This window comes from Abrus precatorius, unplaced genomic scaffold (genome assembly GCF_003935025.1).
Source record: "Abrus precatorius isolate BTA unplaced genomic scaffold, Abrus_2018 Scaffold2, whole genome shotgun sequence".
Classification (NCBI taxonomy): Eukaryota; Viridiplantae; Streptophyta; class Magnoliopsida; order Fabales; family Fabaceae; genus Abrus; species Abrus precatorius.
The window spans coordinates 19,908,139-19,923,078 of NW_020874362.1; the positions used below are offsets into that span (position 1 = coordinate 19,908,139).

The following is a 14,940-nucleotide window of genomic DNA, read 5'->3' on the forward strand; positions in this document are numbered from 1 at the left end:
AGCAATGTGATTTAGAAATAAAAAGATTAATGAAGAGAATTTTTTCTTTCTTTCTAGTGAAATAAAAAAATTTAATTTTTCTCTAACCCTCCCCTCTTTCCTATTTATATATTTTTTAAACTTTTGTTTATTATTATTTTTATTCTTTAAAAAACATTCCATCGTTTTCCCATCTTTTATTTTTTAATAACCACCAATCAGATTTTTATCCATCATCTTCTTCTAAAATATATCTACCCATTATTATTGATCATTTTTAATTTTTGTAATTCAATTTTTACATGTTAATCCACTCATCTGGAATCTCAAAAAATTAATCCATTTATAATTTTTAAAATTTAAAAATTTTAAATTTTTCTAAATCCGTTTTTATCTATTATATTGTATCCACTCATAGCCTCTAAAATAAAATCTAATTATATCTTTAATTTTTTATTTTTAAATTTTAAATTTTAATTTTAAAATGAGACTCAAATAAAATTAATTATTCACAAAGAGTGTTAGATTTAGTTCCCTTAAAGACTTAAAATTAATTTCGTAACGTAATATATTAAGAAAAAATAAAATTTAAGATTAAAGTATGTAAAAATATACTTTTTTCTCAAATTAATTAAATATTTTCATATACAAAATAATATTTTTATGTTTTTATCTTGTTAGCGGAAATAGCCAAACAAAACATGTTGTCCTTATCCTCTAAGTCTAGACCTCTACTCCTGTCCACTATGAATCACAATCAATCAAAAGCCGTCAACTTGCTGTACACCTTTTTCCTCAATTGCACTTTGTTGCATCACAATGGGAAGAAGATTATTATTGTAGGCATTATATAAAAGGGCCAGTGACGACAATGCAGCTCGAGTTGTTACTATTTCACGTCATCATATTTCTTTTTAAATTTTATTATAGAACCTATTCTTTTATTTTTTTATTAAAAATAATTATTCGAGTTACATAAAATTATTGATAAACCATAAATATCAAATAAAAAAATAAATAAAAATCTTTAACAATATTAAATGACAGGTTGAAACGAAGTCGACTGGGGTGCTCCAGAAGTTAGTATCCCCATCCTATATCAAAATGCTTTATACAAGTTCAATGGCACCGACAAACAAAAAGGAGACAAAAGAAAAACAGTAAAGATAATCAACGAAAAATATAAATTATGTTTTTAAATAGAATTTACCAAATTCAAATTATTTCCCAAACTTGATTTTATTTTTAAAAAATAGTGACAGCGTGGCTAAAATGCATCTTTAGTTAGTGTTCCGTCTTGGTCTTAGGTGTGCCTGATGGATCATTTTCGATGGTGGCTGATCTGCTTATTTGGCAACCTTGTCGCTTTTGCTGACACGACGTATCTCTCCCCCACTCCCACCTACCATCCTTCCTGTCACTTTCCACTTTTGCTATAACTTATCCTTCGTTCATTATGTATGAATCATTAAATTAATAACAGTTTTATTAACATTAATGTTTAAATTTGATTTTAAGTAATTGAATATATTTTTCATTTAATAAATATAGATTTACCAAACTCCACTTACGCATTTCGCTTTCATCATCATTGGAGCCCATTAACTCACTTCCCTCTTCATATAGTCCATGTATCTGTCTTCCAAGCACAAAAAACTCTATCTTTCCCTAAAAAGAAGCTTTTCTTTTATATACATATTTTAATTAATCGTGCGAGTCCATCTTGGTGGTGAGTTGCGGTTGTTACCAGTGGTGGTGGCGGCGCGGTGGCAGCGAAAAGTGAAAACAAGTGGCAGTGTTGCTGTATGTTGTCAGTGAAATATTACAGTGGAATTTACTACGCTGAGCTCGCTAATCCCTTGCAATGGCCACAGTTCAGGAAAAAGCGACGCCATGTTGCGTCGCAGAAAATAACAAGAACACAACTTCTTCTGCTGCACCCCAACCCCGACCCTCTGTCGCTACCTTCATTTCCACCGTCGATTCCCCACCTGGTCTTCCTCCCAAAACCGCTTCTACCAAAGGTTCTTGTTTTCTTTCTTTTATTTTTTTTTCCTTTTCATTTTTCCCTTAAGAGTTGCTACTATAATGATAGAAGGAGGATAAAGAATTCGAATTATTAGTTACGTGATAAATAATGCTTTTAAGTTTTAACGAAGATCAAACGTTGTATAGTTTATGCAGATAATTTCACCCAGTGAGATAAGATTTTATTATTGCAATTGTTTTCTTACTTGCAATCCTGATTAATTATTTGATACTGCTTAGTATTATATTTGTTTCCCCTCTATTCTAAATATATGATTCCGAATTTGGTTTCATTTTCACTATCGTTTTCCCTGTGTACTTTCATGTAATAAAACAGAGTCGTGTATGCACCTGTTCTTACTCGCAGTTACGCACATGGTATAAGACCACACTGCGTGTTCTCTGATCCTGCGTCTTAATCTTGTTATTTTCTGTGATTTATTTTTTTTATAAATTATGTGCTTTGTTCTTATTTTAACTTCAGTTTGGTGGTGGAATTATTAGAAGTTATAATTTGTCATGCAGGATAATTTAATTGAATGAATTGCTATGTTTCCTTTTAATTGCACAAAGAAAGATTTTCACACGTTGAGAACTTTTTTTTTCCCGCTAGTAATTAACCTATATTGAATTCCTTCTTGATGTGGAGACACACCAGGGGGATAGCTCTTCTATGAGAATCTGTTGGTTGTTTAGTCTTTTATAGTGTCTGGTTCGGGAGAAATTAACACTATTAAGTCTCCTATCTGTGAGGTCCATTCTTTAAGGTCAAAACGTAAGGGCGCTTCTTAAGGTATTCTTAGGGCTATTTATCCATTAAATTTAGTGTTTTACTTTCTTAATCTGTATTCTATAGTAATTTAAATGTAATTTTTTATTAAGATAAAATTCTAATTTTAAATATTGAAAATGGCTAAAGAAATGTAACTAAATTTTATCTCTCATTAATCACTCATTTTCGATGAGGATAGAATTATGCTTTTAGCTTCTTTGTGGTATTCTGCTCTTCAACTTGGTTGCTCTAGAAGATTTGCAGAGCGATGGAAGCCTTGTTGTGTGTTGAGTTTTGTGTGCAGTTTTTCCTTAGCATTTTTGTTGTTCTTGGCCTGTTTATGTTTTTCTTATCCTCTGCCAATTAAGTTTAACTTGTCTTTTCTCCAAAGTTGAAAAAGTGTTATTTTTGGAACAGGTATCACAGTGATGGTAAGAGCTCAAACTAGCCATCCCTTGGATCCACTATCCGCTGCTGAAATATCAGTAGCTGTAGCAACTGTTCGAGCAGCTGGGGCAACACCTGAGGTACATGACTCGTTAATTTGTCTTTTGTGTGTAAAATTTGCTTACCAAGTAATGGCAAATAGACGAGTATTACATGTTGACGAAGCTGTTTGATTACCATGTTAATTAGTTGAGGGATAGCATGCGGTTTATTGAAGTAGACTTGGTAGAACCAGAAAAGCAAGTTGTTGCATTAGCAGATGCATATTTCTTCCCTCCTTTCCAACCATCACTGCTACCCAGAACAAAGGGTGGACCTGTGATTCCAACAAAACTTCCTCCAAGGAAAGCAAGACTAGTTGTTTACAATAAAAGGTCGAATGAGACGAGTATATGGATAGTTGAACTCACAGAAGTTCATGCAACAACTCGAGGTGGACACCACAGAGGCAAAGTTATTTCATCTACAGTTGTTCCAGACGTTCAACCCCCAATGGTAAATATATACTATTTCATCATTTCTATTCTTTCTTATTAGGATTTCCAGTTACTATATATGCAAAAAAATTTGATGTAACACAAAAATATAATATCTTTTAATACTTATTCAATATTATATGTAATATTATATGTCATCAATCACTAGTAATATTTCCCGCCCACAATCTATCTCATTATTAGAATTAGAGATAAATAAAATAGTATACAGAAATTATCAATAATAGTTAAATAATGATATTACTGTAAAAAATCATAAATAAAAACAGTTAGATATTATAAAAATCACAACTAACTATAAAATAACATAATAAAAAAATGAAAATAAATATAAAATAATTTATAAAGTCTGTTGCCGTATAATTATTAATCTCTATATCAAATAATTATAAAATTACCGCAAAACTATTATTCTGTCAATAAAATAACCCCTTTTTTATAAATAAAAAAATCATATATAAAAGTATATTTTTATTCTATATGAACATATACCACGATATATACTTTTCGTTTTATATTATTTTATTATGTAATATATTACTATTATATATATGTTACGATACATTCAATTATTATTTTAATATTAAAATTTAATAATATCTAATTTTTTTATGAGAATAACGTTATTTCATTATTATTTTATATTTTTAAATATAATTTTATCATTATATTTTTGAAGTTTTTGCAATTGCTTAATTACATTTTTATTTTATATCATATATTGATTTTTTTTGTAATAGTAGTTTTTCTCATTATTTAATTTTGTACTATTATTTTTATCATATTTATAGTTATTTATTCCAAAAATATTATTTATTTTTCTTTGACCTTTTTATGATAATGATACTTTACAATAATTTTTAATGCTATCATTGAGATTTGACATCTCAATAGTACTGCGTTTTTTTTACTTTATGATAATATAATATTAATTAATGTTTTTATTTGTTCATACTTATTTATTTTCTTAAAATCTTAATATTTAATTTTATTCTTTTATTTGGTTTTTCTTCACATAATAATATATAATAAAAAATATTATACAACATCTTATATTTTTATTGTTTAAACAATCTATGCAAAGCATGAGTATATTGGCTAGTTAATTATCAAACTATGGTCTCTTTGGATTGTTGTAGGTTTTTAATTTTTAATCTTTAAATGTTAGTTTTAAAATAAAATGTGTTTAGATAAAATGAATTTGAATTAATTTTTAACTCAATTTTTAAAATAAAAAATGTTTTGAATTTTAGATTTTAATTGTATAAAAATATTTCTTTTTAAAGACCTACATGTTATGCTCACTGTTATTGTTATCCTTAACACTATTGTTGTTACTGTCATCCACGCCTGAATAATTGAACATTCTCATAAATTTTACAATCACTGTTACATTATCATCTTTAATACTATCACTTTAATCGTTATTGTCACTACAATTATTACTATAATCATAATTAACGATCACTATCTTTATTATTATTATTTAGCCACCTTAATAACTGACCACCGTTATCGTTGATGCTACCACCCCACTCAATCACTGCAACCACAATTATGATTGTGCTATTATTGTTATTCCTCTTCTCTATGTTATTATTATTTTAATAATTCTAACTGCTTACTCTTATAATTGGTACTACTGTAGTCTATATATATTGTTGCTACCACTAACTGGTAATAGTCGTTGGTACCGCTTCCAGTGACTATTTCCTCCACCATTGTTATACAATTATAAACAAAAAATAAAATAAACCGGGGCGGGGGGGTTGTGCCACTCTACACAAATCATTTCCTAAGATAAAATAATATCGGAAGAAGAAAGAAATTGGAAAGCAACGAAGAAACTGAAAGAAGAACAAATAATAAAGAAATATTTTCACACTCTATAAGAGCACTTAGATTTATAATATAATGATTAATTTTAACATTTATTCAAAATTTAAATTAATTGCTAAATTATAGTAAAATGATATGTCATAGAGAGAAAGAAAGTATACTAAAAAATATATTCGTATTTAAAAATAAAACATTTAAATTTATAATATAGAATTGGTTTTTCTAAGAAAAACAATTAAAACATAACACAGATATACAACGTTTTTTTCTCCTAGTGTATAACTAACTGTTAAAACTAATTTCTTTAAGCTATAAAGATTCTTAAAATACATTTTACTTCTCCAACACAACTTTTTTCATTTAATATAAATTTTAAGATAAATTACATTCACATTTTAAAAGTTTAGTAATTTTTTACCCAACCTTTTTAATTTTAAAATTTACATAAATATCTCTTAATTTTTTTGCACCATAATACTGTGTATTATTTTCAATAATATTCACTTTCTTTAGTTTCTTAATCAATTATATGAATCAGCCGAAGTTAAAAAAATTAAATATAATTTTATTAGACTTAAATATGTGATTGTAATATTTGAGAACCTATGAAGTAATATCCCCTTTAAAACTAACGATGAAATCCTAATTTAGGAAAGTAAAAAATAGAAATGTTAATAACATATTCTTTTAAATATACTTTAATGATTAGTTAATTTTTTAAAAACTCAATATAATTTTTAAAAAGTAATTTACGAGATAAGTTCTTTAATATTTTAGAATATTGATCAATAAAAGTCCTAATTCCGTGATGTGATATCTACTACAATTGACTGCACTGAACTTCTAGTTCTGATGTCCACTATTTTCAAATGAACATTACTTGTCTTGTTCACTCTGCACCTGTAGGATGCTGTGGAATATGCTGAATGTGAATCTGTTGTAAAGGACTTCCCTCCATTTCGTGAAGCAATGAAGAAGAGAGGGATTGAGGATATGGATCTCGTGATGGTGGATCCTTGGTTAGTCCCTGCTTCATGGTGATATGTTTGCCATTTTATGATAGTTTACTTTAGCAGTGTCTCATTCTCTCCATTACTTGTGGTATCAAAACTTAATAGGTGTGCTGGATATCACAGTGAAGTTGATGCTCCAAGCCGTAGACTTGCAAAACCACTAATCTTTTGTAGGACTGAGAGTGATTGCCCTATGGAAAATGGTTATGCACGTCCTGTTGAAGGAATCCATGTACTTGTTGACATGCAAAACATGGTTGTTCTTGAGTTTGAAGATCGTAAACTTATCCCCCTACCACCTGCTGATCCGCTAAGAAATTATACTTCTGGTGAAACCCGGGGAGGAGTTGACCGAAGTGATGTGAAACCCTTACACATTATTCAGCCTGATGGTTCAAGTTTTCGTGTCAAAGGGCACTTCATTGAATGGCAGAAGGTGGTTACTTGTCTGTGTAAATTTTCCCAAGGTTAAAATACACATTTAGTTTCTGTAGTTAATACTCATTTATAAATTAATCTCTGTGCCTTAAAAACTTATGTTTTGTCCCTGAAAGAATGTTTTGGTGTCTGCTGTTGTAATCCGTTAGTAAAAGTTATTATTCATTTAAGTTACTATTACTGAACTACATTAGCATTTCTACCGGTGTTATGATAGATGAGGCTAAAATGTGACGAAATAGTTGAATAAGAAATAAAATTTAAATTTTTATATAAAGAATAATTTGTAAATGAGTTTAAGTTATATAGACTAAACATTCATGTTAACCTTTTTTTTTCCCTCCAAATATCACAATATCGGCCATGTTTAGAATTGCTAAAACTACTTGACCATTTTTTGCAGTGGAACTTTCGCATTGGATTCACTCCTAGGGAGGGTTTAGTTATTTTTTCAGTAGCCTATATTGATGGAAGTCGGGGGCGAAGACCAGTGGCTCATAGATTGAGTTTTGTTGAGATGGTGGTCCCTTATGGAGATCCTAATGATCCTCACTATAGGAAAAATGCTTTTGATGCTGGGGAAGATGGCTTGGGGAAAAATGCTCATTCTCTCAAGAAGGTCAAGGCAGTTGCTTATATTTCAGTCATTGTTATCTTAATCTGTTCTCTTTTTCCAATGTAGATGAAATTGAATATGTTTTGCACGATGTCATTATTTCAGGGTTGTGATTGTTTAGGCTATATCAAGTACTTTGATGCACACTTCACAAACTTCTATGGAGGTGTTGAAACAATTGAGAATTGTGTTTGCTTGCATGAGGAAGATCATGGTATTTTATGGAAGCATCAAGATTGGAGAACAGGTTTGGCTGAAGTTCGACGGTCTAGAAGGTTGACAGTATCTTTTGTATGCACTGTTGCTAACTATGAGTATGGATTTTTCTGGCACTTTTATCAGGCAAGTTAAATTATCCATGCATTTATCTATTAGTCTGTCGAACGGTATTTTTAGAATTATTAATGACTTTGAGGCCTGATAATATTGGGAGGGTTTTGCTATGTACCATAGCATCTAAATCAGAATGAAAATTGGATTGGTAGCATTGCTGGCGTCATTAGACAATACCGCAAAGACATTCCATTTCAAAATTTCAACAAATGCATGTAGTATTAATTTTTTTCCTTTTTAATCATCTGATATCCCAAATTGTTTTCCTTGTATTTTTCCTGACATTCACTTATGGCTTGTAATTTACTTATTGGTCATTGTTTGTCTCTGTATCTGTAATCCTGTAATTTTTTTCTTTCCCTCTTGTAGGATGGGAAAATAGAAGCTGAGGTCAAACTCACAGGAATTCTGAGTTTAGGAGCATTGCAACCAGGTGAAACTCGAAAATATGGCACAACTATTGCACCTGGATTATACGCACCTGTCCACCAACACTTTTTTGTTGCTCGTATGGACATGGCGGTAGATTGCAAGCCTGGTGAAGCATTTAATCAGGTTAGCATGTAATTTTATTTTCAAATGGGCAGGGTCTTTATTGCCAAAGGCAAAATTTTCTTCTCCTCTGCCTAGCCTAAGTAATAATAATAATAATAATATATAAAGTACAATCGTCTTGTATTCTGTAGTATAATAATATAAGAATGAAATGTTTTCAAAAGAATATATCATAAATTATTAGGAGAGCATAGCGATTTCTCTTTTAATAATGCCTTTTAATACGGCAAAGAACAATATACCATACTAAGCAGTTCATTCTTTGGTTTGACATAAATGTCTCTCGCTTTCATCACTAAGCTATAATTCATTGTCATTATCATAAACAAGGAGAAAGTATAAACCCATATTTTCCCTCTCTCTGTCCAGGTTGTTGAGGTGAATGTCAAAGTTGAAGAGCCAGGAGATAATAATGTTCACAACAATGCGTTTTATGCTGAGGAAAAACTGCTTAAATCAGAATTGGAAGCAAAGCGTGATTGTGACCCTTTATCTGCTCGTCACTGGATTGTAAGTTCTTTCCAATTTTAAACCCCCCTCCCCCCGCCTAAAAAAAAAATAATCAGAGGTTAAATTTTTTTCCTGGGTGAATATTTCTACCCTTTGTCACTGTCCACTGTAGATGTTGTAGCAGGGACAACCTGTAAAATTTTCAAATCTGGCTGCTGTTTTATGCTGCTGCTGCTCTGTAAGTTATGAAGGATGTTGCAGAGTGTTTATGCTACATAAATATGTTCAATTTATTTACATAAATTGGAAAAAACGATAAGCCTTTTATTTTGTGATTGCATGATTCTGGTATTCATATTAAAATTGCTAGCTACTAGTATTATGGGACCCATACATTGAGAAACATTGGCAATCTATTGGACCAAATTTTCCTTTTTAGTTCTATAAATATTGTTCCAGAATGCTTATATTTTCATTTTTAATTTTTGCAAAACCATGAATCTGCGTTGACAAAAGAATGTGTTTATATTAGCTATTCATCATCTATTTATCTTCATATGCAGTGTCCGTAATTATATTTTATTACATGAAGATGATTTCCTTGTTTGAAGCAAAAGTTTATCTTTGAGCAAGAGTTGCTTAAGTAGAAATATTGTTTTAGGTTAGGAACACAAGGACTGTAAACAGAACTGGGCACCTAACTGGATACAAGTTAGTGCCTGGCTCAAACTGCTTACCTTTAGCCGGCTCAGAGGCCAAGTTTTTGAGAAGAGCTGCTTTCTTGAAACACAATCTTTGGGTCACTCCTTATGCACGTGATGAAATGCATCCCGGTGGAGAGTTCCCTAATCAAAATCCACGCGTTGGAGAGGGTTTGGCTACTTGGGTTAAGCAAAATCGACCCCTCGAGGAAGCTGATATAGTTCTTTGGTTAGTTCCCTACTTGACCCATTTTATATTAAACACTTTATCAAAATAATATTAGAAAAATATTTTTTCAAGATGAAATTGCACTCTGTACACTAACAAAAAAGAAAATTACACTTGATCTAAAGCAATTCTAAATTGGTAAATCGTTTTTATAAATGACTTTAATTTGTTAATTAATAGTAATGTGGTAAAATGCCTATACATAATCACGCACTCCTAATGTTTTTTATAAAAAATAAATAAATTATTTATTAAAACTAATAAAAAGTAATTATATGTTATAGATTTATAGTATATTATAAAATATTTATAATAAATGATTAAATTAGCGATTTATAAATTAAATGAACAGATATCTACCTACATGTTTTATTAATACAAATCTTACAATAAATAAAAATACAAAAATTTAATAATTAATATATTAAAATATATATCTTTATTTCTTATAATTTCGACTTAAAAAAAGTTGGATAGTTGTTTAGGGATTGTTATACTTGATGAATACCGCGAACTTGATAAGCAGGGGTGCTTATGGTTATTAATTTTTTTTTAATGTGTGTTCAATGGCGTATTATATTTTATTAAATAGATAATAATATTATTATAAAAATAGAGTTAAATAATTTTTACGATATTTAGATGATAAATCTTTTCAGTTTTAATAAAATTATCTATAGCACATTAGAAAATAAAAATAAAAATTTATACATGTTTTATTATTTGGTGGAATGTTCCAGGTACGTATTTGGAGTAACCCACATTCCTCGATTGGAGGACTGGCCTGTTATGCCGGTGGAACGCATTGGATTCATGCTTATGGTATTCTATTCATCGTTAGCTTTTGTCTTTGCCATTCTTTCTATGTGAATTGCAAATGAGATTCAAATTAAAACAATTTGCGCTCATATTGTCATACAATTAATTGAACTTTGTCTTTAAACGATGCTAGATTAGAGACACCTACAGACTAAAGATGTTATTTGGAAATAGAACTAATACTAGTTTTGTGTGCATGCAATTTATGATGCAGCCACATGGCTTTTTCAATTGCTCGCCAGCGGTAGATGTTCCCCCAAACCCAAGTGATTTGGATGATAAGGAGAATGGCGTGCCTGCCAAGCCTATTCAGAATGGGCTAATTGCTAAGCTCTGAAAGGATCATAAGCCTCCACATTCAGGCTCGATTTGCCTCTTTGCTTTGTTATGTTCAAATAATTTAATATTCGCTACTACTGCTTGTTAATTAATCAATAGTCGTGTCCAATAATAAACTGTCTATTGTATCATTTGTGTGTAAACTTGTTATATGGCGCATGGTAACTTAATGACATTGGATTTTATATTATATATGTATATGGAACTTTATATATGAATAAACATTAGTCTCAAATGCTTAATGTGTTGTCTACATAACAGTGGTTTTAAGGGGAAAAATGGAAAAAGAATTGCAACTCATATTTTCTTCATAATTTTTATTATTTATATTAAAATATGTGCTATAAAAATCATAAATTAAACATATATGAGATACAAAAATTATATCTAAATTATAAGATTAAATTTATACAACACCATGTTAAAACATAATTAAAATAAAATAAAATTTGTATATAATTCATAATGTTCAAATTTCATCTTATTAAGATAAAATATTTTGAATAAATTCTTGAAAAATTCTTTGATACTAGCTGTCATACATATTAATAATTTACTTATTTAAATTGTCTTTTAATCCTTCGTATATTAATTTTATATCACATTTAAGTTCTTATCATTAATATATATTTGAAAAATATTAACTTTTATTCATTAAATAATACATAGATGTTATTTTACATTTCTTTTATCTTTTCTCTTTCTTCTCAAATCCATGCTGTTAACGGTAGGACTCTTAACATTTTACTTTAAAAATAAATTTTAATTATTATTTTAAATTCTAATTAATAAAAAAGAAGAATATAAATTAATTTTATAGGATTTTTTTTTAACTAGTTCTTGGTGATAAATACTTAAAATTTTTTACTAATTGAGACGTATTCAAAGGTGATTGATTAGAGGTCTGACAAATTATTTAGAATTTTGTTTAAGAATTTAGAGGAAAAAGAAAGAAAAGGGTTTAAAAGGGGAGGGGAGGGGAGGAAAGGGAAGGAGAAAAGAGGTTAAATCTTTCCTTTGTTTAGATGTTTAATATTGAGAAGAGAGTGTGATGAAGAGTTTATTTATATAAATGATACTATTATATTTTATATCTTTTATTTATATTTTTTTATTTTTATAAAAATAAAAAAATAAAATTTTCTTTCTCTAAAAATTAATAATTTTAAATTTAATATTTTTATTTTTTATAATTTTTTTAAAAATTATTACTTTAAAAACTAATATTTTAAAAAAAAAATATCATAAGCATGAATCCAATGTTAGGAAAAGATATTTGGAAAACCTTCAGATTAGGAGAACTCAGAAAATTAATGTTAGGAAAGTTTTGAAAGGTTTAAAAAAACTTTCAAAATCTTCTCCTCCTACTTAATCAACTTGCAAATAAGGATTGATTCTTCCTAACTCTTCCCTTTTCTTTCCATTTTAAACTCAACTTTTAAACATAGCCTTAATCACAAAAAAAAAAATAAAAAAAATTCTGCACTCTGAAAGTACCAAATAAAAATTAGAGTTTAGATGACAACCAAAACTCTAATACATTTAAAATTTTAAAATTTCTTACTCCAAGAATAAAACTTAAAGCACGTGAACTTTAACCCATGCACATGCATGAACCCACGTGACTATTACCCAAAACACTAACTTTCAATACTCGAACTTTTTCGATCTCGGTGCAACTATAGGACAACAAATTGCATAGACATACAACCAACCAAGGATTTCACTATGTCTATAAGCTACCGAGATTGATGTCACCATTAAACACAATTCTACACCCTTCCTTTCTTTGATGTAGCGTAGAATTGGAACTAAATTAACCCCGCATCTACCTACCAAAACGAGTGTCGGTGCAAATGCAAAGAGAGGAAATTATGAATGGGCACTTACACTAGGCATACCAAACTTAAAAATTTGAATGATAAACATCCCTTCTCTCTCGGTTACCAAGCCAATGTAAGTGGAGTGACACTCAAGTAGTACCATGTAGGAATAATTAGAACCAACTGGACCCTATTCAATTGCCCCTCACGTGAATGGATCCGAATCGCCTGCAGTTCTGGCAGGAATTGCAGGCTGCAGTTTCCTGTTTGCTTAAGCAAAATTTTTTTGCTTAAGCAAATTTTGGTAAAAAGTGATTTTGGCTTAAGTTAAAATAAATTCGCTTAAGCCAATTTTTGCTTAAGCCAGAAAATTTCGCTTAAGCGAAAGTGAAAATACATTGCAGCATCTTCTTCTTTCTGCGTATTTTCGCTTAAGCGAATATTGTACTTTTCCCCATTACTTCGGTTTAAATAATTTCGCTTAAGAAGAAGATGCTTTCTTCTCTCCATTACTTCGGTTCTCTCTTTTCTCCTCTCCTTCCAATCCAGCCACCCTCTTTTTCCCTCCCTCTCACTCAGTCTCTTTCTTTTCTCCCCTTCCCCATCTCTTCTTCCTTCAACTCCACCCAATCTTCTTCCTCCCCTCCCCTTCTCTCCTCATCTAGCCCTTTTTCCTTCCCCCCTATTAGCCTTCTTCCGCTCCCTTGTACTTTTGCCTCCATCTCTGATCTCTCTCTCAGCCTCACTTTCTCTCTTCTTCTTCTGGTTTTTTTGCTACTCTTTCTAAATTCGCTTAAGCGAATTATTTTGGCTTAAGCGAAAATTGGCTTAAGCGAATTTGTTTTAACTTAAGCTAAAATCACTTTTTACCAAAATTCGCTTAAGCAAAAAAATTTCACTTAAGCGAACGGGAAACTGTAGCCTGCAGTTCTGGCGGGAACTGCAGGCAATCCGGATCCCACGTGAATCTAACAAGTACATGTCTCCTTCATGTAAACCAAAAATTAAATAGAACTTCCTTGTTGCAGCCCAAAAACCAAAAGGAAGGAATGCAGTCTTAGAAAGTACCAAAACTCATATTTGGATTGCACCATGCGCTTGCAACTGCTCTCCAACATACCCCAAAACCAAGGCTCTACAAATCTTATGACAGTGGACGTGCAACTCATAAAATGACAAATTTGGAACCACACTTGCATGTAACGCAAAAACACCATGTCTACTCTTGGTGCAAGACAAAAGGCGCGTAGAGTAGCACTCAAATGTCACAAAGACTGGACCGAAATGTATATGGTTGCAGACTGGTCATCCTTTTCCCCACAGGAGACAAGAGATATTCAAACTTTTTCCAAGCCATGAACTATAAAAAATCGAGAAGCATAAGGTAACTAACATTTTAAAAATCTGATCTCACCAAACCAAACATACGAACCTTCTATCCTTTAGTGCATAATAAGTCACGTGAAAGTGCACTCAAGTGTGGGTTGGAATTAGGATTTTGCATGGTGCGCCTGGTCCACTATCTCGTGCAACAGTTGATAACAATTTTGCCTTATGCAATGTCGAATAATACCAAAGCTGCTATACACCGAGAATTAAGGGAGCACATTCATTTCTCCAAAAGCTCTGTCAACACGAACCTATTTCTCTTCTCTTACGTCTTCAAACGTCTATCTCTCTCTGCATCATACACCAAAACTCAGAAACCAAAAACCTTGTTCAGAACATTTAAGATAAATCAAATTCTATACTTCTCTATACTATAGATATCTGTTGAGATACCTTGAATTTTTTTACTTTTGTATCTATTAAGTTTCAATTGTTATTTTTTTTTAGTTGTAATAGAAAGTTATAAGTAGTAATAAAGAATTATGAGTATTATGGTGAGTTATGATTCTTTATATACATGAGTTTTAAAAGTTTATAAGACCTTCTTCTTATCTAGTATCTTGTACTTTAAAAATTAGAACAATAGAAGTCTCTCAATTTGCACGTGGATGTAAGTCACATTAATTGAACTACATTAAATTTTTTTGTGTTCTTATTATTCTTTTTTGTCATA

The 14,940-nt window shown here is 30.4% G+C and overlaps 1 protein-coding gene across 1 annotated transcript; it reads left to right on the plus strand.

The window, feature by feature from the left end:
- The first annotated feature begins 1,665 nt into the window (after positions 1-1,665).
- On the plus strand, positions 1,666-11,244 carry LOC113858463 (copper methylamine oxidase-like). Its single transcript, XM_027491129.1, has 12 exons — positions 1,666-2,003; positions 3,197-3,306; positions 3,416-3,721; positions 6,469-6,581; positions 6,681-7,011; positions 7,417-7,632; positions 7,735-7,971; positions 8,332-8,517; positions 8,887-9,027; positions 9,629-9,897; positions 10,638-10,719; positions 10,931-11,244. The coding sequence occupies exons 1-12, from the start codon at positions 1,844-1,846 to the stop codon at positions 11,051-11,053; spliced, it is 2,274 nt and encodes a 757-aa protein (XP_027346930.1). The 5' UTR covers positions 1,666-1,843; the 3' UTR covers positions 11,054-11,244.
- The last annotated feature ends 3,696 nt before the right edge of the window (positions 11,245-14,940 follow it).